The sequence below is a fragment of the Thunnus maccoyii genome, chromosome 2 (genome assembly GCF_910596095.1).
Source record: "Thunnus maccoyii chromosome 2, fThuMac1.1, whole genome shotgun sequence".
Classification (NCBI taxonomy): domain Eukaryota; kingdom Metazoa; phylum Chordata; class Actinopteri; order Scombriformes; family Scombridae; genus Thunnus; species Thunnus maccoyii.
Genome location: NC_056534.1, coordinates 11,593,172 through 11,619,253, shown reverse-complemented (window position 1 = coordinate 11,619,253; position 26,082 = coordinate 11,593,172). Strand labels below are relative to the sequence as shown.

Genomic DNA, 26,082 nt, shown 5'->3' with positions numbered 1-26,082 from the left:
AGTCTGCCGCAAATATCACCAGAAGAAGAGCACATAGTCAGCAAAAGTGTAAATGGAGTTTACGAGCAGCAGTGAAGGTAGCGTAAACCCGTGACACGCTTCCGCGGGAAATTCAGGAGCTGCAACCCGATTGTTTTCTAGTTTGGATTACAAACAGAACAACGCTAATTTAAAACGCTAATGTTAGCAGACTTTGCCGGTACAGCCTACACAGCAAAATGGTAAGCAGATATTCACTTTTACCTACGATGTTTGTGCTAGTACTGTAGAGACTACCAACGTTATTTTACAGTCTGGCAATACAACCGTTAAGCTAGCTTCTAGCTTTAACGGACAGTAACTTATCAAGTTATCAAAACACACACACGATTTTTGGAGTTAACGTAAAACTTAGCAATGTAGATCCAACTTACGTGTCACTAGGTCTGTATTATCCTTAATTCAGGACCGTGATACTACTGTAGTAATGCTGCTATATTACTCTACTAGTGATCCATCCATTTCCAGTATTCAGTGCTCCAGAAGTTCTTTAACGGACGACAGATTAACACAGGAACACACCAGAGGAAAGATGAACTTTTCTATTAACTGTCTGGAGAATAACAGTTGTCATCGGGCAAGTGTAGAATCACAAAAACACGATTTATCCGGGTGGAGTGCGGCTATTTTCCTTTAGCCTGCTAAAACATAATCCAAGATGGCCCCGTACTGAAGTGGGTCGTGTCTACATGGTAACCCTAGATTTACGTAAACTCTCGCGAGATCTGTAAAGAAATAGCAACTTTTACACACAGCACCTTTCAAGTGATCATAACCCAAACGTTTATCTTTCCTACCGATGACCAAGTTGTTTTTGTGCCTAAACCTAACCAGATCTTAACTTTAGCGGTGTCACATGATAAAACAGCGAGACAAGAATATTTTGAAGAGGCTCGCGAGAGTTTCGCAAATCTAGGGTTACCGTGTAGACATGACCCCATTGCTGCCTCAGTGCTGCCTCTGGTGGATGGAAGTTATATTACAACAACACTGATGCAGTGATGGCCTGCATGACACGCATATTTCAAAGTGTAGGCTGTACATATGTCTTGTTGTATGTTCATATATTGTTCCTTCTTACATGCAAATACCAGGAGTTCATCATTAGACAGAAATCTAATCAATCAATTCCTCATATTGCCCCAAACATGTTATTACTTTGTAATAAAGTAGCATAAGACTTTATTGACCCCCAGAGGGGAATTTGCATTTTACAGCACAGATAAAAATTAGGAGTAATAAATACAAACAAAATAAGAAATCAAATAAATGGGATTCAATTTATATACATTATAAACATTACAATACTTAGGCTATATACATGACCTGACTTGTGGATTGTAAAAGTTAAGTTGTTCAGAATATGCGCAGAAGTAATAGCTCTAATAGGTGTAGCTGTAGTTATATATTTATATGTTATAAAGGTGAAGTATTAAATACAAAATATAAATAAAATATGCAGTAGTGTTATCTACACAGGCCTGCTATATTTTTATGGATTGTAGTCTGTCTGCAATAGTCAGTTTGTGTGCAATAGTGGAGTCCAGAGTTCTGGAGGATGGAGGAGTGTGATGGCCCTTCACAGCTGTTTTATCCTGTTGTCACAGTTCTTGTTGTACAGTCTGATGGCAGTGGGCACAAAAGAGTGCCTGAAATGCTCTGTCTTCCTGCAAAGAGCAAGTCATTTGTGCCCACTGCCATCAGCTGTTATTATAAGCCATTCACTGAACTTATTCAGGTTTTATGTCACATCAAACTTTCTGTTTCAGTCAAAGAAGAAAGGACTGAGTTTGGAGGAGAAGAGAACCCGCATGATGGAGATTTTCTTTGAAACGGTAAGTTTCCCCCCTGCAGGTGATCACACGATGGTCAAATCAGGAATAATCTAATCAATTTAAAACTTAATCACATGACTTATTGCTCAATAGGTTTCTCCAATATATTTCTATCAACACAATCTGAAACGGGAGAGCAGAGAGAGTTAATGTTACTAACATATGTTGCTGCCTACAGTTTGTGAAGGAAATAAAGGCTTTGAACATAGACTAATTATATAAACTAGAAATCAAAATTTTATAAATGACATATCTTTGTAGGTTCTTTGTGGTGTGTTGTATGCTGACAGTGATGACGACCACAAGCTGAAATGTGTTGGTCTAATAATAAAGTTGTGATTTTATACTGTAAGTGTTGCTGGAGTTTTGACCCCTTCAGAAATGCCTTATCTGAAACTTTATGAATCAAATCAGAAATGACAAAGAAATTGTTTCTGCACTGCACAGAAAGTGATTTTAATTAGTTAATAAAACACTTGAGTAATGATTGTTATCGTTGTTTAAATACACTCAGTCTACTGAAAAAGGAGAACCTTCAATACAAATACCTGGAAAGACAAAGTGTTGTGTTGTTATTATAAGTAATAATGAATACAAATCCATAAATATGTTGGTCATATTAATCTCCAAAAAGCCCAAATAATGTGAAATAGTTGTGTTTATATGATACTGTGGTACTGTGTTAAATATGAAAACATGTTTTCCTGCTTTTTTTCCAGAAAGATGTGTTTCAGCTTAAAGACATTGAGAAAATCGCTCCTAAGACAAAAGGAATAAGTGAGTAATGATTCATCAATTAACACATTATCAACTGTTTCACCAGAGAAATGTCATGAACACTGACATTTTAAAAATAATAATATTCCACACTGTGTTTCTAACTAAATGATGAACTAAAACTTAGTAACTAACTTTGGATTTTGGACTTTTGATCTGTCAAAGACGTCACCATGGGCTCTAAGAAATTAGAACAGGCATTGTTCATTATTTGGACATTTTATAGACAAAATGATAATCGATTAAAAGATAAAATAATTGCTAATCTCATTAATAACACAAATTCATTATATTAGTCGATAGTGACTTGATGGCTAGTTTCAGCATTAGTACAGAGATCACTCTAAAATCATAAATATGGAAGCTGAGCATGGATGAGACGCTCGGGTGCTTTCTAGGGGAAAAACAATACATGGCACTAAAGTTTCACATCTACCATGTCAAATACTTTCATAGGCTTATTTTTATTTTCATTTTCATGTTCTAACCCATCTACTATCACACCACCGTCATACTTCATACACTACTCTTTGTACCTGTTTGATGCGTTCTACTTTTCATGTAGCCGTTTGAATGGAACAACATAAAAAAACCTTTCTAACCGACAGCGAACGTCCTTCTCAAGTTCATTTCTGTCAGTTGCTATTTGTTGCTCTTATCACACTCTGAACTGTCAACCACAGTAAACAACTTGAGCGTGTGAATACATGACTGGCAAAAAAAAAAAAAAAAAAAAAAAAGATAGCTCATCAAGAAAATACTGTTGTGAAACGTATTTTCATTTATATTCCCACACATTAATGTAAGCAAGAACTTTCCAGTAAGCTTTATTACTTTACTCATGAATATTCACACATATAAAAAATGTGATCTGTTTTAGAAAATGATAAGTGGAACTGTAAAGAGCAGTAAACAGGATGAAACATAACCCTAAACACCAATTATGGTCTTTTAAGTAGATTATTCTTTCCAGGGACTATACAGTCAGTCATTGCACCCTCATGCATTCTTTAAAACATTGTGGTGACATGTTGGCAAAATCACCATGGCAACCAGCAAAAGGTAGTGCCATCTTAACTGTATTTAGTCTGCATAAGCAACAGCAGTCCTATCAATGGCAGTAATCTCACATTGCAGAGTGCTGTTGAAAGGTTTTGGTTTTTTAAAGAAAAGCATATTTCGTCAACGTCAACACGGAGTCTTACATTACGAGCGTTGAGGGAACGGTTTTAAAAATACAAGCGTGGCTTTTTTTTTTTTTTAAGTTCAAGGCCGTGCAGAGAAACAGAGCTGTGTTGTATATGTGTGTGTGTGTCTGTGTGTTTGGGTGAACTGAGGAGGGATTTCTTTTTAAAGTGGACATAACATTAATCTGGAGAAAGTGGATCGTGTTGCTCGAGACTGATTAGAAGCACATGTTTTTGACCCCCTTACTTGGGCATGATGTAGTTACTGTTGAGTGATGGGGGTGGGGGGAGAAGGGGGCAACAAGAGATCTGAGTTACGGGTGCATTTTCCTGTAGAAGGACAGAGAAAGTGAGGAAAGGGAATGTTTTTGGTTTTTTTTAAGCAACTTGAATCACAGAAATACAGAAAAGAGACCATAGAAGAAAACACAGTTTCTGAAGTCATGCTCGCAGAGAGTTCAGTTAATCCGTGAAGAGTGTTTTTTTACATTTTCAATTCCTTGTTTTTTCATTTTCGATGCTGTTCAACATCCTCAACCTCACTCAGCACAGCTCAGCCCTTTTTACGCAGCAGATAAGCTCTTTCATTTTCACAGTGGGCCGGCTGAGAGAACGTGTGGGAGTCTCACATTTCACCGCTGACACTGTTCAAGATGTAATTCCTGCTCTAATACATCCTCTCATGCAATGTTCTCTCAGATATGTATAAAAACGGCCAGATTGGCTGCAGATGTGTGGGTTTTTTAGTTTTGAGAACATTTGAATAGTATAACTTTCCAACAGTAATAAAAAAATGAGATCTACTGCTGATTTTGTCTTTTTAAAATCCTCAAATGCAATAATATAACACGCATCAGATACATTTTATAACGCCAAACTGGACTAAAGTCTTCCAAGCTTGTACCGACCACACCTCCCATATAAATCAGTCATACACAAATCAAATCAACAATCCCCAAATAGCATCAACTCTGCTGGGAAGGCAGTGTAATGATGGAAAATGAAAATGGACCGTGTGACCAGTAACACAGAAGGTGTGCTTTTCTCTCTCTGCCGCGTTAAGCTCCCATGTCTGTGAAGGAAGTGCTGCAGAGCCTGGTGGACGACAACATGGTGGACTGCGAGAGAGTCGGTACGTCCAACTACTACTGGGCCTTCCCCAGCAAGGCCTTGCACGCTCGCAAGCACAAACTGGAGGAACTGCAGACACAGGTGAGGAGACTGTGTTGACCATGATGAACTCACTTTTCCCAAAGGTGCAGCGTGTCGTTTACAGCTTGGAGACAGTATGCAGTAGGTATCAGTTTCACGCCAGTTTGTTGAGTAATTCACACACATGCTGATATTTTCTCTCCAGAATTCCTAGTTTTTATAAAAAGATCAATTTTAACACCCGGATTTGATGGCCCTAGAGGTTGTTATGGTTTCTGTTTTTAAGGATAGACTGCTCAGTGTAGTCTACAGTAAATGAGGTCAACAATGACAAGCACAGCTCAGAAAATGATGATAGAAAGTAAAGAGAAAACCAGAAACAAAATGAGCTACTTGTCACCGGCGAATGACTCTGAGTACGTGTTGTTGTTTTTTTTTAAAGCCATCAACAAATGCTTAAACACCAGGCAGATTAAACAGATTTTCAAATATCACATTTTTTTTTATTATTCAGAATAAACAGATGAATCCCACCATTTTTTTTTTTTTTTTTTTTAAAAAAGACTGACAGATGGTGTAGCGGTGGTGACTCCTCAGAGAACGTTGGCCACCAGATTTCTGGGTCAGAAGTTAAATGTTGTAAAGCAGCAATCTGTCACAGAATAATAACGTGTGATTATACCATAAGCATGACAATATAGCGGTTAGTGAGATACCGCAGCATTTGGTCACAATGTGGAATGTGACTGTCATCATCTATTTAACACAGCAATGTAAATTTACGCTGTATGCTCCATGTTGGTACCAAAAAGATGAGAAATAAGGATCCGTCGCCTTTTTGTAAAGCACGTAAGAAAAAGTTGGTGTAATTTACAAAAAAATTACAACACAGCTTCCACTCTTACTGTTAAATTAATTACAGAGTGTGCTTTAACAATACAATTTACAGCACTGTAATTAGTAAGTGATGCCAATAAATTATTAGTATTAAGATTTTAAAGGTGTTTTAATTGCAATCAAAATATTACAATTATTGAGACCAACCAATACTTTCCTGAAAGGCAAGAAATCAATACACCAGTGCACTTGTAAGTTCAGGTAACTATGTCATGAATAGTAGTTTAGTTTAATCGTCTCCATATTTTACCTCAGTAGTAGTTTGTTGTTAATTTTGACTAATGTGAGACTCTTTCAATCTAAAGATTTCTGATGCAAAGCAGCGGAAAATGTCTCTACAGAAGGCGGTGGAAAAAGCGAAAGTAGGACGTCAAGATACAGTAAGAATAATTTCCTCTCATTTCCCACATTATACCGAGAAATACATTAAATCTGTTTTAAAAATAAAACTTAAAATTAATGTTATATGCTAAGATGCTGAATAAATGAGATGGAAGAAGAAGAAATACAAGATGTTTGTGTGTGTAGAAAGAGAGAAGCTCTCTGCTGAAGGAGTTGCAAGCTCTGAGAGAAGAACGAACGCAGCTGCAGGCCGAGTTGGAGAAGTATCGAGAATGTGACCCAGAAGTGGTTGAAGAGATGAGTGAGTACAGACGCAACCTGTCTGCTTTTTTTTTTTCTTTCAAAAAAGTTTGTTTTAAGCTTGGCGTCAATCAGATCATCTTCACCCACTCACCAGAGAAATCTAGACGCCTGAAACACAATCCTGTACTGTAGCCTTGTAATAAACACTCTCTGTACGAGAAAAGAAATGTTTGAGACCGTTTCAGGTTGGTGGTGATTAAACTAGGGCTGCAACTAATGATTCATTTTGCCATTGATTAATCTGCTCATTATTTTCTCAATTAATCACTTAGTCTGTAAAATGTCAGAAAAATCACTATTCCTCTAAATCTAATATAAAATATTCAAGGGCGTCATTTTATTTAACCAAAATCCAAAAATATTCAGTTTATTTTCATATATGACAAATAAAAACATCAAATAGTCACAATTGACAGTGAAATTGTTGGCATTTGATTATTATTTGATTATTAAAATAGTTGCCGATTCATTTTCTTCCAACTGATTAATCGATTAATTGTTTCCTCTCTAGATTAAACTCTATTGTCATTTGTATGGACCAGTATAAGATTTTATTATATCAAATATTTTATTACAAGCTTTAAAAAGGTGGTAATTATTGCAACGCTGCTAGATTTAATTTCCGTCTACAAAGGTTTCCTGTTACTGAGAGTATATATTTGTCATATTACTGACAGTCTATTTATATAGCACTCAAACTACAAAGGGAACATCAGCAAAGTGTTTGTTCGGTGATCTGCTGATTGTCTAATAAAGTTGAATAGGTTGTTATTTATGTCCAGAGTTAAAACTCTTTTAGCAACACTGAGCTCAAAACAGGATGTCATCTGTGTGAAGTTATTACTGACAACTGAATAATCATTTGATAACTTCTAGTTTGTGTACAGTTGAGCTACTGTGGCTGAAAGCTGTGAGGGATGTAGTATAGGTATAAGATGGAGCTCTGGATTGCAACATCGAGTGGCAAAAGGGTGCAGTTAATACGTGTCAAACAACTCAGGACAAGATTTTGAAATGTGCACTGCGGTACTCTTTACTGTTCTGCTGGGAACAAACATGTATTGTGTCTGTTCAGCAGCAGTTTCCCACAGTTAGACTCAAATGTGAGTGAGGAAGTGAAAACTGATAACAAGCGGTCACTCAAAATGCGCCCTAAGTATAGGCAGTTTGAACCACGAACTGGTTATATTTTGATACAAGACAGTAGATGTGAACCTTCCTGCTGAAGCATCTTGTAACCTCTGACCTCTCAGCTCAGAGGGTTGGGGTTAAAATCCTTTTTACAACACGAAGGCAGGTCCTCAGGGTGTTACACACCTCTTCTATGGTATGAGCATAAGTTTTTAAGTGGTATTACAAAAATCTTATACTGCTGTGTGTTCATGTTACAGCTGACCTGTTGTATAGGCGGCATGTTACTTTATGTAGCCACGTGACATGTGTGGTGTCATAAAAATATCTGGCCTGTTTACCTGCCCCTCCCCAACGTTACATCAGGCACGCATTAAGACTGTGCACAGTTCTGCTGTTTTTTTCCACTCACACATAATATGACCATGTTGTCTCTGTATACTGACCACTTCTTGTCCAAATGAGACTGATGTGTTGAGATTATTTGAAATTAAGCCAATTTTAGGGTTTAGGCATGTGGCCAGTTGAGATAAAAATTTAGAGCAATCTTGCAATTAAGCTCATTACATTCACTCAAGGAAACATGAGGATTGTCAGTCATTTAGCTCATATACTTCTATGTGAGTACTGTGTTAAAAGAAGCTGGACTTATAAGTAATTCTAGATAAGACTAAAATTATCAATTTAGATTTCCAAGGAGCGTTATCAACGGGCGCAGATCAAAATGCCTCTGGACGCAGTTGGATAGTCCTACAACCAGTCAGAGCAACGAAACATGAGACGTAGCGCCGAGTGATGGAAAAATGTAAACGGACTACAGCGTATAGAGATGGTGTGATGGCGTAGCATTGATTTGTGTGTTGTTTGTTCTTCTGTTAGAGAAAATATACAGTCCAGTTTGTTTAATACTGGCGCTATAGCAGATTCAACAGACCGTTCCACATCAGTGACCATCTCGCTCCTCTGCACCGTCATTGTATCAAACCCGCCCAATATTAGATAAACAGTTGTGATTGGGCCGACTCGCGCCAGGTCGGCTGGAAATCTGTCTGAATGGGAGGGGGACCAGATCTGCCAGAGCAAATAAAACATGAGCTCGCAGATTCGTCTGGTTCCCAGCCTAATTCTTTTGCAATTAAGGCTCTTAATTTAGATGTAAGTGTTAATGGAAAGTGCGCTAAAGTAACCAAGAACAGAGGAAAAGGCAACATGAATGCCAAAAAAAGTGTTTATTTTTCAGTTTGGTTATTATAAGTGACTCTCAACTGATATTTTTAATAGCCATGCTTTAGGAATGGCAATGTCTGTCAGTCGGTCAACCACTTTAGTCCAGAAAAACTGAAATATCTCAACAACTATTCGATTGATTGCCATGAAATTTTATATAAACATTCATGGTCCTCAGAGGATGAATCGTACTGACTTTGGCGATCCCCTCACTTTCCATCTAGTGCTACCAGCAGGCCAAAGTTTACATTTATCTGGTGAAAAATCGTCTATCGTCATCTACCAGATAGATTTGCACAAAATTTGGAAGACATTAATGTTCTGATTTAAGACCAAATAACTGCAAAACTAATATCATTCCCATCAGTCTCAGCTGTACTTTGTGTTTAATGCTTATTAGCAAATGTTAGCTAACATGCTAAACTAAGACGGTGACCATGATAGACATTATACCTGCAAAACATAAGCATGTTAGCATTGTTGTTGTGAGCATATTAGCATGCTGACGTTAGCATTTAGCTCAAAGCACTGCTGTGCCAAAGTACTGTCTTACAGAGCCGCTAGCATGGCTGTAGACTATTAGTCTTGTTAGTCTTGTTTTACTCCCATTTGAGTCTTGTAACTACAGTACATGATGCAGTAACTACTGAACCTTAGATGTCGCTCATGTTCGCACTAATCTGGGCAGAACTGGTTTCAGGTACTATGCACCATTCAAATGTAATGAACTGCAAACTGCCATCAAACTAGAGTCTTTCATTCCTCTTTAAGATCTTAAACCTTTACTATCTGATGTTTTTTATGACTCTCGTAACTGTTTTTATTAATTCTCTGTTGATTGTGGCTGTCTGGCCTTAGATGTGTTGTTTCTATTTGCTGATTGTTTGCTTGACTGATTACGGATGTCTCTTGTTCTCAGATCTCTCTTGAAAAAGAGATGTCAATCTCAATGAGACTACCTGATTAAATAAAATATTTTTTAAAAATGTCACATACTGTACAGGCTAAATTTTAGAATTCAAAACGTTAATATCTTCTTTAATATTGTTGCATTGGGTCCCAGTGGAATAACTCCATAATCACATTGTTAAACCTTTTTACCGAATGTCTGCCTCCACTTCTTGTGATAAAGTCACTGTCAAATTTAATCATGGCAACTGCTGTTGGACGCCAATCACTGGAGACGTCAGGGTTTTTTCAGCTATATGAAGTGTAACTCTGATTTGTGGCAGGGATTTTCGTTGATATAGTGAAAGTTGATGCCGCCACCCCCCCCCCACCCCCCCTCCCCTCTTTCTGGATTTGGCCCTCCTCATGAAAGCTGAGGCTATGGCAAAACATCAAGTCTCTCAACTCTGCATCTGTTCTGCTCAGGCTTGTTGTACCTGTATGACAGACAGTGAAAGTCATTTAACATAAAGCAGATAAATATAAAAGAAATAAACATGACACACCCAGATTCAATAGATAAACTAATTAGTGTTCCAGGGAGAGGACAAACTTTCTCTAACCGTCAATAGAGAGTCTCTTGTGCTTTGTTTTCATACTTCTTGCTGTCTCGGCTTGCCTACAGGTTTTCTTATTTTCCTCTTTCCCTAAAGCTTTTTGAACTGCCAGGTACACCACATGCACACAGAGCTCTGTTACAGATAACCATCTCCCCTCAGTGAACCATGATTTGTATCCTGAGAGCTGTGTGCAGCTATGCAGAGAGCGTAAGACATCATGCTGTATACACAGCTGAGGGGTTTGGACTGAACTTGCAGAATGGGCTCAGGCCTGTTCATACATATAGGATAACTGTTGACATCATGTTCACGACATCGCAAATGTCCGTTGAGACTCTTGGGCACAATAACATGATAACAAATATTTAACCTTCAATGTTTTTGGCTGTTTTGGGGATTTTTAGAAAAGGATTGTGAAAGCATGACTTACTTCCTTAACTTTACCTCTCTTCACATGAAACCAGACCCACACTGCTATTTGTTATACTAATTTTTTAGTATACATTTGCATATTGGATTTCTTTTAGATGTCTTTTGCCTTGAGTATGTTTGACAATGGTTACCACACCCATGGATACTGTTAAGATGTTGTGGTAACCACCAAACACTTGGACAAATCCAATCGAAACCAAAATTTGTCTCTTAATATTTAAATAAATTAGTGGATTGGAGTCTGAGTGTAAGTGTTTTTAGATCAGACCAAAGTATGAATAAAATTCTCTTTGTATTCTATTTGTATTACCGCAGAGAATACTAGAAGAAGTGCCAACGAGAGAGTGGACAGACAGTGTTTTAGTTGGATTCCTCAATGTTTGACAGTGGTTACCTCACTCATAGATACCAATAAGCTGTTGTAGTAACAGGTGGGTTTTTAAAAACCACCAAACATGGAAATGGCAAATCACAGCCATGAGCTCGGCAGGAACGACATTACGTGAGGAGACAAGCAAGTTAAAAAGCTGCACATGTATTCAACCATTTTATTTACAAACATATTGAAGTGAAACCATAAAAGTACACAGAGTCATTCATGGTTTTTGGATTTCAAAAAAAAAAAAGATATCTAAAATGACTTGTTTACCAAACACAAACTTGTTTTTTAGTCTTTTTTCTTTTCCATTTATTCTGACTCAATATGGGTTGTATTGAACTACCATGTCTTATATTGTGGCATAATTTATCAGTGTGCATTGTATTTATTATGGGACTTTTTTAACATCTGACCAGGGACAAGATAAAAATGAGCCTTTTAGGCCTTTTAGCTCCAATTTATTCACAATTCCTTCTTTCAGTTGATCAGTGAACAATGTCCCTGTCAAATAAATTAATAAAAGAGGAGGTAAGCAAACCAAAACCAAAAGTCAAAGCTCAGCAGGCAGGTCTCTGTGGTGGTGGGTAAAAAGTCAATGATTGTGTTTTGTTTGGCTTCAAAATTGTTGGCCATAAGTATCTAAAATAACAACATCTCCAGCTCCATGAGTCACAAGTTATTCACTTCAATCCCTCCTACTTGCAGCTGCTATTTATCTTTGTGAAAATACATTTTTGGTTTTATTTTGTCATTATTAAAGGGAAAACTCACTGCTGTGAATATGATGATTTCTTGAAACTAGGTCACCTATACAGTAGAAATGCGCAATTTATTTTTGAAATTGGTGCCTTATGACTAGAGAAAACTGAGAAAAAGGCTGTAGATTTCCTATATCGCTCTCCAAGGGGAATCCTACAACAACCAGAATGTTTTTCCTCATCGAGTCTGGATATATCGTACCAGTGTGCAAGGATCATAAAACAAACACTGGAGTTAGTTATGTGGATCAATGCAAACTTACTGAGAGTTGCACACAAGCCAGAGCTGCCAGAGCTGCAGGTGGGCAGCCTGCTGTCTTCATTTCAGCTCGATTTGGGAAAGTATCATGGACGAAGAGGTGAAAAACTGGGAGCAGAAACAGTTTTTTTTTGTTTGTTTGTTTGCCTATTTTGGATGACAAGGAACTGGGACTTAAGTGCTCAAGCTGAATGCAGCCGCATAAGTTACGGGTTACACAGTCGCTGTGGTTCGGTTCTGTATTCAGAGTTGGCAAAGTTCGATATAACAGTCTGTCAGAAAACAAAGTCAGGTTTACCAAAACACTGAGAAGTTTGTTGCAGCACAGAGCTTTCAGTTCTGTCTCCATTCACCTCACCGGTCGATACTGCAGCACCTCTCTTTCTTACAGCTGCCGTAGTCACTTCTTCCTCCACACTCTGTTGTGTCTGATTCCACAGCGCTATATTCGGCCTCATAAGTTGTAATAGTAGCGCCACATCTCTGCTCCAACATTATATTGTAAAGCTAGTTGTTTGTTTGTGTTAGATTCAACTTTTCTGTCCACCTGAGGCTCAAAATTCTCTGGTTGGTTGTCGGTGGAATCACAGAGAAACTCAGCAGCTGAAGTTTGTGTATCAGGCTGCCGTTGGTGGTCGCTTATTCAGCCTTGAATAATGAAACTGGTTTTCTTCCAAATATGTTGATGTTTTAAAGTAGTTAGTATGATACTTTAGTGTCTGCTTTTCACTATTGCTATCATAACGTGGTTGATGGAGTGTTTTGGGAGACTCACCTTTGACCGTCTTTGAAGGCACCACTACAGAAAATCAGAGGCGGAGACTGGAAAACCAAGCTGAAACAGCCGTAGCTTTTCCTTGTCCCAAACTACGTCACTGTACACATGAAATGACAGCGCCGGTGCCGAAAGAACAACAGATTTTGCAGCTGCGCCCCAGAGACACAGAAAACATTAACAACAACTGTTTTTTTTCACACTATGTCCCTAGTTCGAATAGGATTGAAAACCACCATACAGGCGGTGTGGAGAAAATGTCATCTCGAGGCTCATGCAACAACCCTACCGGATATTTTTTGCTGAGCACTGATATTGATCAAGTCCTTGGACTAGCTGCCTCCTGTGATTTTTCATGAAGGACAAATCGAGGAGAAATCTGCCAAACCTGCTGTAAATTGAGCCTGGCCCTAAAATAGTTTGTATTGGCTGGATTTTATGATGCCGCAGCCCAACCCAGCAGCCAAAGAAGTGTCTGTGGACAGTTTATATGAATTCAGCAAAAGGATATTTTTAACTACTGGTATAAAGGTAAAGTGATTATTCCAGGTGCTTAGCAACTTAATGATGTTAGCTGCTGTTGTTTTGAGTGTTCAGTTTTACAGGTCACCAAATATGTCACTCAAAACCCTAGAGCTATCCAGTTAGAGCACATTATTCAGCTCTATTTCAGGTTTCTAGACAAGCTTTTTTCAGCTACAGCTGCGAGGGGATGTGTAGGCTGAACTGTCCACTTTAATTTAATAGTAAACCACCAAATGTTCATACAGTATACTTAAGCCAGTCATTGTTTGCTGCCAGACCTTCATTCATGTCCACACTGCCTGTTTTGTTTCTGTCTTATGTTTAGTTTTGTTTTTATTTATGTACTGAACTCACATTAGTTGCAGAAAACCTTTTTCTTCTCTAAAGACAACACACTCATCTGGTCTTCTACATTAAGCATTTGTTTGGCCTATTTTACATATGTACAGTATGTGAGTCTCGCTCATAAACATGAGTCACAAACCAAACAAAGCTTAGTAAATGGGTCACGCTGTATGGATTTGCAACACAAAATGGATGATGATGTTCTGTTTCTCTTGTCTGTAACTTAACACTTTGTCATCTTTTCACACGGCATTAATAAGTGTAACTCATCGTCTCACTGATAGTCTTTTCATAAAGGAAATAATGCTGATGCTTTGTTCTGAGCAACATGTGCAAAACTGACAACTAAATGGAATAGTTTTGCATTTGAAAGAATCTACTGGCCCAATAAAATGAAACTTTCTTACATGATTCATAAATTATTATAGTTCGCTCTTTGTACACTGTGTATTTTTATGTTACCAGGAAAACCTCAGTGAGATTAAAAAATCTCTTTCGCAAGAATGTCCTGGCCAAGACATGCAGCAACATAAAGTTTCAAACGACATAAAAACAAGTGAGACAGAGAGATCTATCACAGCCACGCGTTAGTCAGTATAAATTAATAAAATGATGAATAAAATTACAATCAACGAGATAATAAAAATACAACCTTAAAACTAGAATTGAACTGAAAAACGGCAGCAATTTGAAATGAAAAAACATTAAAAACCTCCTAGCAAGCACCCTGACATTGACAGATAGATGATGATGTGTTCTGCAGCAAAGCTGTAAATCTGACATGAATTTTGTTTTGCAGGAAAATCAAATGTGGTAGCAAAAGACGCAGTTTCCAGATGGACAGGTAAGTTATCTTTTTTTTTTTTTAAATACACACACACATACTACGTCTGAATTCAAATATTTGGCTCATAAAATATCTAAAAATCACTGTGGCAGGGCTTATTCCATAGATTACTCTCTAAAGCAGTCAAAGTGAAATACACTTGAAAGTGAATGCTGTGAGGGCACTTTGTGTTTAGCATGTCACTTCCTGGTAGTCAGCACGTAGGCTCTCTGTGTGCATTCGTTGACCTGAGCTGTAACCTTGGAGACAGCTGACATTAGGGGATCATGGTAACAAGCAAGGCCTCTGGTGTTTTGGCTCTTCGGGTCAACATAGCCTGTAACTGGTCTGGTCGGCATATTTTTGTTTTACTTGTATAGAATTATACTAATTTTAAGAAACAATGAGTCATATTTGCTCCATGACTTGTATTTCCCTCATCTGGAGTGGACGGTACTAAACAGACACGCCTTAGTTAGCATTGAGCATAAAAGTGTTTTGTCTATAACGGCTGTCTGAGAACAAGCTAAATTAAAGTTTTTACTACAAAATGTGATGTTTTCATATCAGCTTTTATGTTACAACTACCAGTATTAGTTTGCTCTGTTTACAGCATTAGTTATTTTCTCCTTGGAAACGTTGTATGTCTACTTTTTCCAGGCTTGCTGGAAAAAGTGGCTGCATTTTCCCTTTTTAAACAAAACATTAAATATGGACTGCTGTTGATTTTCCTGCTACTGTATGTAGCTGGCATTACTTCAGTGTACCAAAACACTGTTTCTGTCTAGTCTAGCAGGTCACAACAAAAAACCCCTGCAGGTTTTAAATAACAACCCTGTTTGATGTCTTGAATTTTCCTGTATCCCGCATTTTGTTCTGTGAAAACTTAACTTTCAAATATGTTGTGTGGCTTTAATCTGTAGCTTCGTCACAATGATGGACCCACACGTAAAGACACACCGGCGTACAAGCCCTGACACAGTTAATCACCAGCGCTTCAACTACATATTTAAGTTATCCTAAAAGGACTGAAGTGAAAGGCATTACTAATAGCGTGATTCAGAGTATATTGACTTTAGCTCTTGATAAGACAGGCATTTATCCACAGGAAGCCATTTGATTTAGTCATAAGGTGTGTGACACATCAACAGTTTTCAACACGTCTCACGAATCCCCCTCAAAAAAGCACTTCCCTTAAATTCATAGCAACTGGTTTTAGACTATGAAATAAACCGCAATAAAACGTACGTACGTGGTAATTAGTACCATGTTGAACATTATTTTGGCTATAACTTTTTTCCACAGATGACTTTTTTTTTTGCACAGAGAGTAGACAAAGCACAGGTGTAAATAATAAAATGAATGATGACTGAATTCCATTTAGCTGCTTCAGTTTCAGGGTCCTGGTATTTGCATGTTGGCTCACTGTCACACTGTCATGGTTTACTGGGACACTTAAAAAGAACGGAGCCGTCATTATTAGTAACAGCTGCGCTTTTTCTTAGAATAACAAGTCAAAATGTCTGCTGAGGAAAAAGGCCTATTTGTGGGCTTATAAGGTGTTGAGTGAATGCACCAGTGTTTGATTAATTGTGTATTTATGTCCTTATTGACTGTATTGAAGTGTTATGCTTGTATAACTTTGATATACAAAAAGGTTTTCTCACATCAGACAGCCAAGGTAAACTCCATTTAAGAGATATTTTATTCTAAATTATCTGCTTTCATAACAGTTTATACTACAGTCAACCAGGATTTAAGTGGAAAGGTCTCATTTTTTACAGAGGACATTTTGACATGTCACAGTAGGAAAAGCACAGATGTAAATGATATTATTAATGGAAGAATCCCATTTTGCTGCTTCAGTTTCAGGGTCCTTGTATTGTGTTACTGATGATCAATAAATGTCCAAAATCTCAGTTTACTGCTCACCATATAGTAAACAACTGAGTGTCTATTACAGGGAGAAGAGAGAGTAGTCTGTAGCTGCATGAACCATCATCACAAGTATTAACTTATGCAAGAAATTTCCAAGATCAGACAACAACTAATTGACTAATGCACGAATCTGATTGAATAATTAATTGATTAGTCGAAAATTCATCTGCAACTATTATGATAATCAAGTAATTGTTTCAGTAATTTTATGGACCGTTGATCCCACAAAACAATATATTTGAAGTCACCATGGATTCTAGGAGATTATGACGGCAATTTGTCACTATTTTTTGGACATTTTATAGACAAAATTATCGATTTTTTTTTTTTTAAATTAAGAAAACATTCAATTATTCAAAAATGAAAATAATTGTTAGTTGCAACCATTCTGCAAATATTTCCCTCCTCTTGAGGGTTTGAATGAAGGTGTCAAAGAAGTTGCCAAAGAGAGATCAGTGAATAAATTAATAAACAAACACACAATTACATCTTAATCAGGAACATTTGTAGACACACTGAAATACTGAAATTCCATCCCATCCACAAATCTACCCGAAAGATATATCATATACAAAATAGCTGTATACCCGTTTCATCTGTTAGCATCAGAAATTGGAGCCGCAGCACAGAGGAGTGTCCCGTCCTCATTAAGACCCTCCAGATTCACTCTAATTGCCCAAAATTACTTCCAGGTGTTGTTTCCTGGTGGGAAATCTCTGTGCAGAGGAAGTGAAAATCAACTGTTCAGCCAAAACAACTCATCTGTCACCAAAACAGCAGCGAGCAAGTGCTTCAAAGAAATGAGACAGATGGACTAAACTACCATTCGCACGTCAAAGGATATTTTCATAATCCCAGACTGATTGACTGTGTTATAATACAGCATAAGTCTGGAGGGCAGGTGCATCAGTGTATTTCACCTCACTAAACAAAGATTTTTTTTGATTTGTGTTTTCAGACAATGTTTTTGCCATCAAGTCATGGACAAAGAAGAAGTTCGCCTTCGATGACAGCCGCATTAATAAAGCCTTTGGGATCCCTGAGGACTTTGACTACATGGACTGACTCCCATCATAGCTCACAGTGGTATCCTGACACACTATGAGAGGGAGAAAATAACAGTTTAAGCTTCAGTTTGAAGCTGGCATACCTGGTCTCTGCATTGCTAGTTTCTGTTATTTGTGTTAAAGTGAAAATAAATGCAGAAGGCCTGGAGTGGGCTTTGAATAAGGACGGATATCAGCAATTTCGCTGTAACAGATGGACTTTATCAGCAGATATGTTGCTTTGGTGCAACCAGAGAAGAGACTGGACCAACCATTAATGGCTGTGAAGGGTGAGGGGTGGGGGGGCTCTGTGATAAACACAACTTAGCAGGCTGACTTTTGGGACACCTGTTTGTATGAAAACTGAGAGGTCCAAGTTGATGATGGAAAGGAATCAACACTTACCACATCTGTGTTGCCAGTTACCTAATTTATATGGTTTAAACAGATGGTTTGGAATCAAATTCATGTGTGCACTTCTTCTCTACATTTTCCCTGTTTTGTTTTTTGAAGTATCCTGACCTCGTTCACAAAAAGTACGCCGGTGATAGGGGAGGGTTAAATTACAGAGGATCTCTTTAGGATTTATTTAAAGTACATTTGCTTTTCGCAGAACCTCTTTTCTCGTTTGTCGCAAATAAAATGTCCCTCTGAGTTTTACAGGTGAATTTCAAAAGTTGCATTCATTCCAAAACTTTGTGTTCAGTGTCCAAGTACATTTACATCTGGCCTCCCATCTTTTGTGCTTTCATTTCTTTCGAAATTGCCACTGGAATGTTGTAAAATCTGTCACAAAAGCTCTGCATTTTTGTCAGAGCTGCACAATCACTTTCTGTATGAGCCAAAAAAAAAGGGAACTTTGTTGTCATGACATGTCGAGAATGACTACTGCCCTGCTTTTTCACTCTACTTTTCTGTCAAACCAGATGCAAAACAGGTAGTTGCGTGTTCTGTGTTTAGTCAGTGACCTAGTTGACAGGCCAAGGTATCTGGGTTCATTGATTTAAATTTCAAATGTGCTCTCTCCATGGTTATCTTACTCATCTTTTTTTTCCCCAGTAGATGAATAGTATCCAAACAGAGTGTTAGTTCTTTGTTGGTTTGTTACGTTTCTTAATTCAAGTAATTTTTTTATGTGTAAGTCATTAAAGAAGAATGTGCTGGTATTAAGAGACAATTTGAGTGAGAAATATGTATCTTGGCAAACATATTGTAAGCTACTGATTAAAAGTGTTTTTAAACAAGCAGTTTCCAATTTATAATACTTCCTAATACATATGTTTAATTACTTTTATTGTGATTGCTAGTATGCTATTAGATGTGTTATAATAATAATGTTAAAATATGTATTGTAGCAGCCCTAAGCTCCTTGTTTGAAGTGTACTGGTGACCGTAGCAACAATAATTTAAAAACCCACCAAAATCTGAACGCCTAGCTGTGCTTTTGTTTGGGAGCGACACACCCACAGAGAGCAACCTGAGTGTATGTTCATGTGCGTACCTGCCCGACCTGTCTAAACTATGATTCATGAGTCTGACATGCTGAATGTTAAAGCTCTCCTAGTAGACCCTACATAGTTTTACCTTGCTGTCAATAACATGAAGACAACTATTAATTAATTAATTGCAGCTTCTGCAGTTAAACGTGTGTTTCCTCACAAAAGATCAACAATGCAGTATTTCTGCTGACTAAAGACTTTAAACTATGGTCCCACAAAAGAACATAAGATTATATAACATCAAACCGATGCATAAATAACCTTTATTGCATTCTATCAAGTAGAACAAATAAAGATTTTTACTAATTTCTGCTATATCGGCAAACTACTTCACTGCTCAGTAGTGTCAGTGGTGGAAGAAGTAAACAATACAGCAATATATTTAAAAAAAACAACAACTCTATTTTAAGTAAAAGTCTTGCATTCAAAATCCCACCTAAGTAGAAGCACAGAAGTGTAATCTGAAAAATGTGAAAGAACTGGTTCCTCAGAAAATGTCTCTAATAACTGATATGTATGACATTACTAGATTGTTATTACTGATGCGTGAATGTTTAATGACTGATATGTAACATTATGAGATTGTTATTACTGATGCGTGAATGTTTAATGACTGATATGTATGACATTATGAGATTGTTATTACTGATGCGTGAATGTTTAAGTAGCATTTAACTGTGTTAGCTAATCAAGGTGGATCTAGTTTTAACTACTTCATGTACAGTTTGGTAGTTTAGTCCAGTTTTTATAAATATCTAAGGTGTTGTTAAATGATTAATGGAGTTGGAAAGAAATTTGTATTCACTTTTTGAGTTTTCTCATTGCTTTTTTGTGAAATATAGGGTAATTTTACCTCTTTGTGCGCAAAAACCAAACCATCTGAGAAGTTTAGAGGGGAAACTTCTCTGTTGAAATTTCCAACAACACACTGAAACATGACAAAGGGCATCAACTAGACAGTACTTTTCTGTAAGGAGTCACATGCCAAAAAGGTTAACCACGGGTTAAATCTTTAACAATGCATTTTATCTTATAAACATGTGCTTATCACATGTTTATTTCATGTACATTTTTAGTTCTTAAAGTATAGTGTATAAGTATAGTGAATATAGCTGTCAGATACACTTAGTGGAGTTAAAAAGTGTATGACTTTTTCCCTAAAATGTAGTGGAATAGAGGTATAAAGTAGTATAAAATGTACTTTAAAAAAAATACTGATGAATAAAGAGACACCATCACAAGTAAAAGTCTTGCACCAGCTTTAGTTACTTGTTACTTTTCAGATTTAGGATTTGACATAACAGAATATATTTTAAATTGTCTGCTCTTTTCTTTTAAAAAAAAATGTGATATGCACTTTATATAAAAGGTGCTATATAAAGTGTATTATAAGTGTATTATATAAAAAAACAACACACATACAATATGATGCAGTACTATTACTATTAATCTACCCAAAGTATCTAAAATTGGCTCCACACTGATAAACAGCAACATTAAAATGCTCTTACATGTATTTGTAAGTGACAAAAACAAACAATATAATTTACTATAATAATAATATAACAGTCTAAAAGATGCCAGTCTGCATAATGAGTACTTTTACTTCTGATACTTAAGGTACATTTTGCTTATAATACCTCTGTACTTTTACTTAAGTAAGTAGTATTTTTAGACTTTTACTTAAGTAAACTGCTCCCACCACTGTTGGAAACACTCAAGTATAAGTACCTCAAATGTGTGCTTAAGTGCAGTACTTGAGTAAATGTATGTTTTTTTGTCACTCTCCGCCACTTTGGGCTAAATTATACATGTTTGATGGCTTTTTTTCGCCACATAAGTTTAGTTCACCTCCAGCCACAGACACGTAAACAGTCTTATTGCATAGTGACAGTGGTGTCTGTCTTCACTGTACAGTGTGTTTGAGGCGGGGAGGAGCAGTGGGAGGGAGCTGCTGCTGCTGCTGCTGTTGCTGCTGCTGCTGCTGCTGCTCGGTGAGAGAAAGAAAGACCAACGCAGCGAAACACAAGGTAGGCTGCTAACCGGAGAGGGCAGCATGGCGGGTCTACAGGACTTCCAACAAGGCAGCCACTGTCACAGGAAAACGTGGATCAATATACTATTAGGAATACTTCAATTACTTTTACCCTGCGTGCAGCACGGAGGGGCTCAATTGCAAGGTTTGTACTCACCTTTATGTTCCTTTCGTTTCGTAGGCGACCGTTGCAAAGACGTTAAGTTAGCTAGGTTGACTTGACAGCAAGCGTTATACAGGAAAATTAGTGGCATGCTAAATTATCCAAGCAGCATGTTAAAAAAAATGGGTGTAAAATGTTTAGAATTCATTTTCAATTAGTGACTTTGCCATGTTTTCTTTTTTTTTTTTTTTTTTACCAACTCCGAGGTGGAGACTGTTTTGTCACCCTGCTAGTTCATGCTAGCTGCCAGTTCCCTTCGCTGTTTGGTTAAACACAACGGTAGCTTTCCCCCAGGCAGAGAGAAGTAACGTATTGTCTAGGTCCTCTGCGGTGACTTGTTGTCGCTGTAATAAAAGCCACACAGTGTAGTAAGCTGACTCTACATGGCTCAACAGTCGTGGGTACAGCAGTAGCAAAAGAGATATGTTTTCCAAGTTCGTTAGCCAACGAGCTAACCGTCCTGCTAATCAGTCAGCTAGCAAACAGCCTTTTGTCAGCCTGCCGAGGCGAAGTCATTTCCTCACTTGTTTGTGTCATTATCATCCACGCCGTTTCAGCTTGTGTTATAGTCTGACAATAATAATAATGATTAAGGCACACAGGTTGCAGTCTTATTCTTTTCGACTGCTTAAATCTGATAATTTTACGATATGCAGTCTTGCCCATGTTGCCCAATTTCTCAATCCAACACCTCACTGTTCATTTAATTTTTTGCTCCCACAAAGCTCTGAGTCAGATGTCCACCAGCGTGGTCGAGGTCTGGCAACCAGAGGATGCAGACCCATTAGTCCCACTTCAGGTAATCATATTTTTTTTTTTAAGTGTGTTTATGTGGAGGAGGAATTGAGAGTATAAATGTGCACAGATGATCACCTAATGCAGCCAGATGTACGAACACGTGTGTGGTTTGTGCTTCCCCCCCCCCCACCCCCCTGCATTGTGTTTGGCTTCACTTTGCAACTAGTTGAGTTGCATATTCACTCATTTATGTAAGGAAATACCAGAAAGAATCCACGATTTTGCAATCATAGTTCTTGCAGTTGTATATATTGTTTCCCATTTTTCAATACGTCTCTGAAATGAAACCAGAGCGGGAGGCCACCTGCCATGTGGCTCCTCCTTATTTTCTTTTGTACATAGTGTCCATTGTGGAGTTCAATCGGTTGTACACACTGAGAGCATGTTAGGAATGAGCTATTCTGAACAACACTTTGCACTTCTTTCCTGCTTTTTTTTTTTTTTTTTTTAATTTGCATGTTTTGCCGTAATGCTATTTTTTTAGGGATCTGAGCTACTATTATCCTAAACATTTCCAAGTAGGCGTTTGTTATGATTATGTAATCATGAAGGAAGACCAGCACAAACAGCAGGAGTTTAGTGTTTACTGATAACCTGTCATGAGGTCACCAGCTGACTGTCATGCTACCTGAGGGAGGGAAGGGGGGGGTGTGGCATTTTCTGCAGGCCTTTGTAAACAGATGTGAATAGCTTTGATAATGTGGTCTGGAGATAAATGAGAATGATAACGCACCATAGAGCAAACCAGTTTGAATACTTTAAGTAGATGTCTGAGTCTGTGTTTTCCACAGATGAATAATAGACTTTTTGTAATATTTTATAATTTAGTAAATGAATTAAAGATCTGCCTGCCACAAGTGACATACTTCAACGTAGTTTATTATGTTGCTATGTTTTATAAAGTTTTATAAACTAGCTTTGCAATCTGCACACTAGTAGTTTCCACATAAATGTCCAGACCAGGGTTGATTCAGTATTTAAGATTTTTTTTTAAAAAAATACAATGGTGAAAAGAAAGGAGAAGTAAGTCAGTGTTTAGTGTTGTGTTTTTTTTGTTTGTTTGTTTGTTTTCCGTTCATCCCTACTTTGCAAACCGATTGGCAGATGGCAGAATTGTTGACATTGTTGGGTGTCATGTTTAGATAGGCAGCAGTGAATGGAGTGACTGTCTCAGTTACATGGGCGAAGTGAAATAGAGCATGACATGCATGTCTTTCTTCTATACTTCACTCCTGCTGGTGGTCAGCTGGTTGAGTCGCTAATGTTGCTGCGGGCACATTGAAGTGGTGATGCAGGAAGAATAGTGTCATCTGCCGTGATACTTAAATACATGGAAAATATCAAAGTCGGGCTGCAAGAATCACAGCTGAGCAGATATTGTGTGCTTAACTAGAGCTCTTAATTCATCTTTGTCACACACTTTTTACTTATGATTTTGTAAATATTGACTTATGTTTGGCATTAGTGTAAGGATCATGTGGCTAAATAGGAAGCTCCCGGTCCCCCTCATTGTTAGATTAGTTCAGGTTTCCATCTCTTTCATCTGCCTATTTGAGTGGTGTGTTTTGTATACGGACCCTTGCCCTCAATTTTTAAATCCCTGCATTCATCTTAAAATCCCTGCAACTAGAATCCAATTCATTTACAAATGGCGCTGCTCTGATTCTGAATATTCCCTCTGCTTTAACGGCTCATCTGCTGCTACAAGCAGTAACAGCATGTGTTCTGTCATTGTTGTGCTTAATCAGCTGTAAAATCTTGTCTCATTCACTTAAGCCATTAACGTGCCAAGGTTCAGAGATGCTGAAGGATGTAGGACGTCGTGCACAGTGAAATACAGTTGATTCTTTTCAAGCTGCGATCTGTAACATTTGCCATGTTTTGACATGTGGTGTGCAGCTGAAAATCTAATTTTATACTGCAGTATATATGATACAGTAAATTATCTGTAATTTTACTTGAGAAACTGTTGCTTGATAAAATAATGAGATGGGAATGTCTTTTCTGCAGGCACTGCAGACATAACATTATTGAAATAAGGGAGGGAGAGATGATGGACAGAAACTACTTTTTTTTGTTTTTAAAGAAATGCTAAAATTCATTCATTGAAAATTATCTGGTTTCTTTAGTTTTTTTGTGATAGTAAATTGAATACCTTTGGGTTGTGGACTGTTTTTCACCATTTTCTGACATTTTGTAGACCAAACAGCTAATCGATTAATTGAGAAACTAATCAACATATTAATTGATAATGAAAATAATCGCTCAGTTAGACAATTAATCTCACAGTAAATGGTGTCCTATCTCCCATCCCTCATTCAGACTACATTTGAATATGTAATTTCTTTTACTATCAACAACACTATGTTCCTAAAGGTGTGTGTTTGGATTTGTTGTCTAATTAGAGTAGTTTACAGTAGAGAGCAGGTGGAAAGAATGGAGAGATAATGTGCCTTACAGATCATGATCCATAGCAGTGTTGCACAGATATCACGTTTTCCTTGAATAAGCCCTGGATTGGTGTCGTTTTGTAGTGTGATCATGAAACTACAATGGAGGCATAAGGCCTGATATTGTTCCTATGGAAACTGTATGTTCTATGTTTGAAGATGGAGACTGTATGTTCAGTGTTTGAGACCAGAGCTTATCTCTGAAGACCATACATGGTGCACATAAACTACTGCACTGTAGCTAACAGTGTTTGTAGTGCTGTTTGTACTACTGTGTTGTAATTCTCTACCTAGTAAGCCTCATTTCATTTAAAGTAAGTGGTACTCCTTGTGTGCATGTTCATTGTTTATGACATTCATGTGGTAATACTAGGAGGAGTGCATTTTGAAATGTTTTGCAGCATTTTAAAGCATTGCCTCAGGTAATGATGAAACAGAGTCTCTATCTTGCACATTAGCCTTTGTCCCTTAAGAAATTTCTGAGAAGTTGACACTAGAGCTGAAACTAACAGGTATTTTTTTATTATTGATTAATTGATTAGTTGTTTGGTCTGTAAAATTTGAGAAAATGCAGTTCACTGTTTCACAAAGCCCAAGAACATGCCCTCAAATGTCTTATGTCCTGACTAACAGTCCACAAGCCAAAGATATTCAGTTTGCTCTCATAGAGGACTAAAGAAACTAGAAAATATTCATATTTAAGAAGCTGGAACCAGATAAGTTCGGTATTTTTTTCTTAGAAAATAACTCAAGATGCTTAATTGATTATAAGAATAGTTGGTGATTCACTTTCTGTCAATCATCAATCATTGCAGCTATAGTTTACATGCAATTATCACACAAATCAGAGTTTGATCCTGGCCAAAGTATTGCAACAACCAGTCAGATGTCACTTAGCTACCAAATATGGTGCTGGTTAAATTTGCCTCCAAGGAGAGTGAACTGAAACAAAACTGAGTAGATGCAGTATGTTGACATGCACACTGCAATCTGGTTAGGCAGTGGTTTGAAGTGTGCACATGGTTTAGAGTTGTTAGGTTTACCCAATAACCCGAGGTCACATGATTTGTGTAATAATTGGGTAAATGTATGGAAGCATACTTGGTAGCTTAAAGGAAACATAGTAATAGTAGTAGTACTACAGAAAAGTGAAAGAAGAATTGAGGGATGAATGAAAGAAATGAGCCTTTTGATAAATCCCTTCTAGTTAACCAACACACATGCACCTGAAGTTTCTCTCCTGTGTTTTTGTTGATACTTTCAGATATCAGCCTTAGTTTCCTGATCGCTTTCAGCTGTATCATAGCTGTGTTAAGTTACTGCTGATGAAAACATTTCCTGCTGCTGCTGCTTCATATTAAAAGTTTTCCACTGACAAACTAGCAAAAAAGAACTTATAGGAAATTAAATGTGTATAGAGCTGATTTAGCAGAGCTTCGTTAGCAGTGCTATTCTT

At 37.5% G+C, this 26,082-nt stretch overlaps 2 protein-coding genes across 4 annotated transcripts in view; both read left to right on the top strand.

Moving 5' to 3' along the window:
* Positions 1-71: 71 nt before the first annotated feature.
* On the top strand, positions 72-18,925 carry mnd1 (meiotic nuclear divisions 1 homolog (S. cerevisiae)). Its single transcript, XM_042428862.1, has 8 exons — positions 72-221; positions 1,809-1,874; positions 2,594-2,651; positions 4,902-5,050; positions 6,193-6,267; positions 6,416-6,530; positions 14,671-14,715; positions 17,594-18,925. The coding sequence occupies exons 1-8, from the start codon at positions 219-221 to the stop codon at positions 17,698-17,700; spliced, it is 618 nt and encodes a 205-aa protein (XP_042284796.1). The 5' UTR covers positions 72-218; the 3' UTR covers positions 17,701-18,925.
* Positions 18,926-21,149: 2,224 nt separating this feature from the next.
* tmem131l (transmembrane 131 like) overlaps positions 21,150-26,082 on the top strand; it is a 41,961-nt gene continuing 37,028 nt past the window's right edge. For 2 of the 3 annotated variants that reach the window (XM_042424441.1, XM_042424431.1), the window contains exons 1-2: positions 21,150-21,360; positions 22,104-22,177. In XM_042424441.1, the coding sequence (XP_042280375.1) occupies positions 21,237-21,360; positions 22,104-22,177 (198 nt within the window). In that variant the 5' untranslated portion in view covers positions 21,150-21,236. Of the gene's footprint in view, positions 21,361-21,593; positions 21,683-22,103; positions 22,178-26,082 lie in introns of those variants that run through there. The other variant, XM_042424452.1, reaches the window with a different exon arrangement.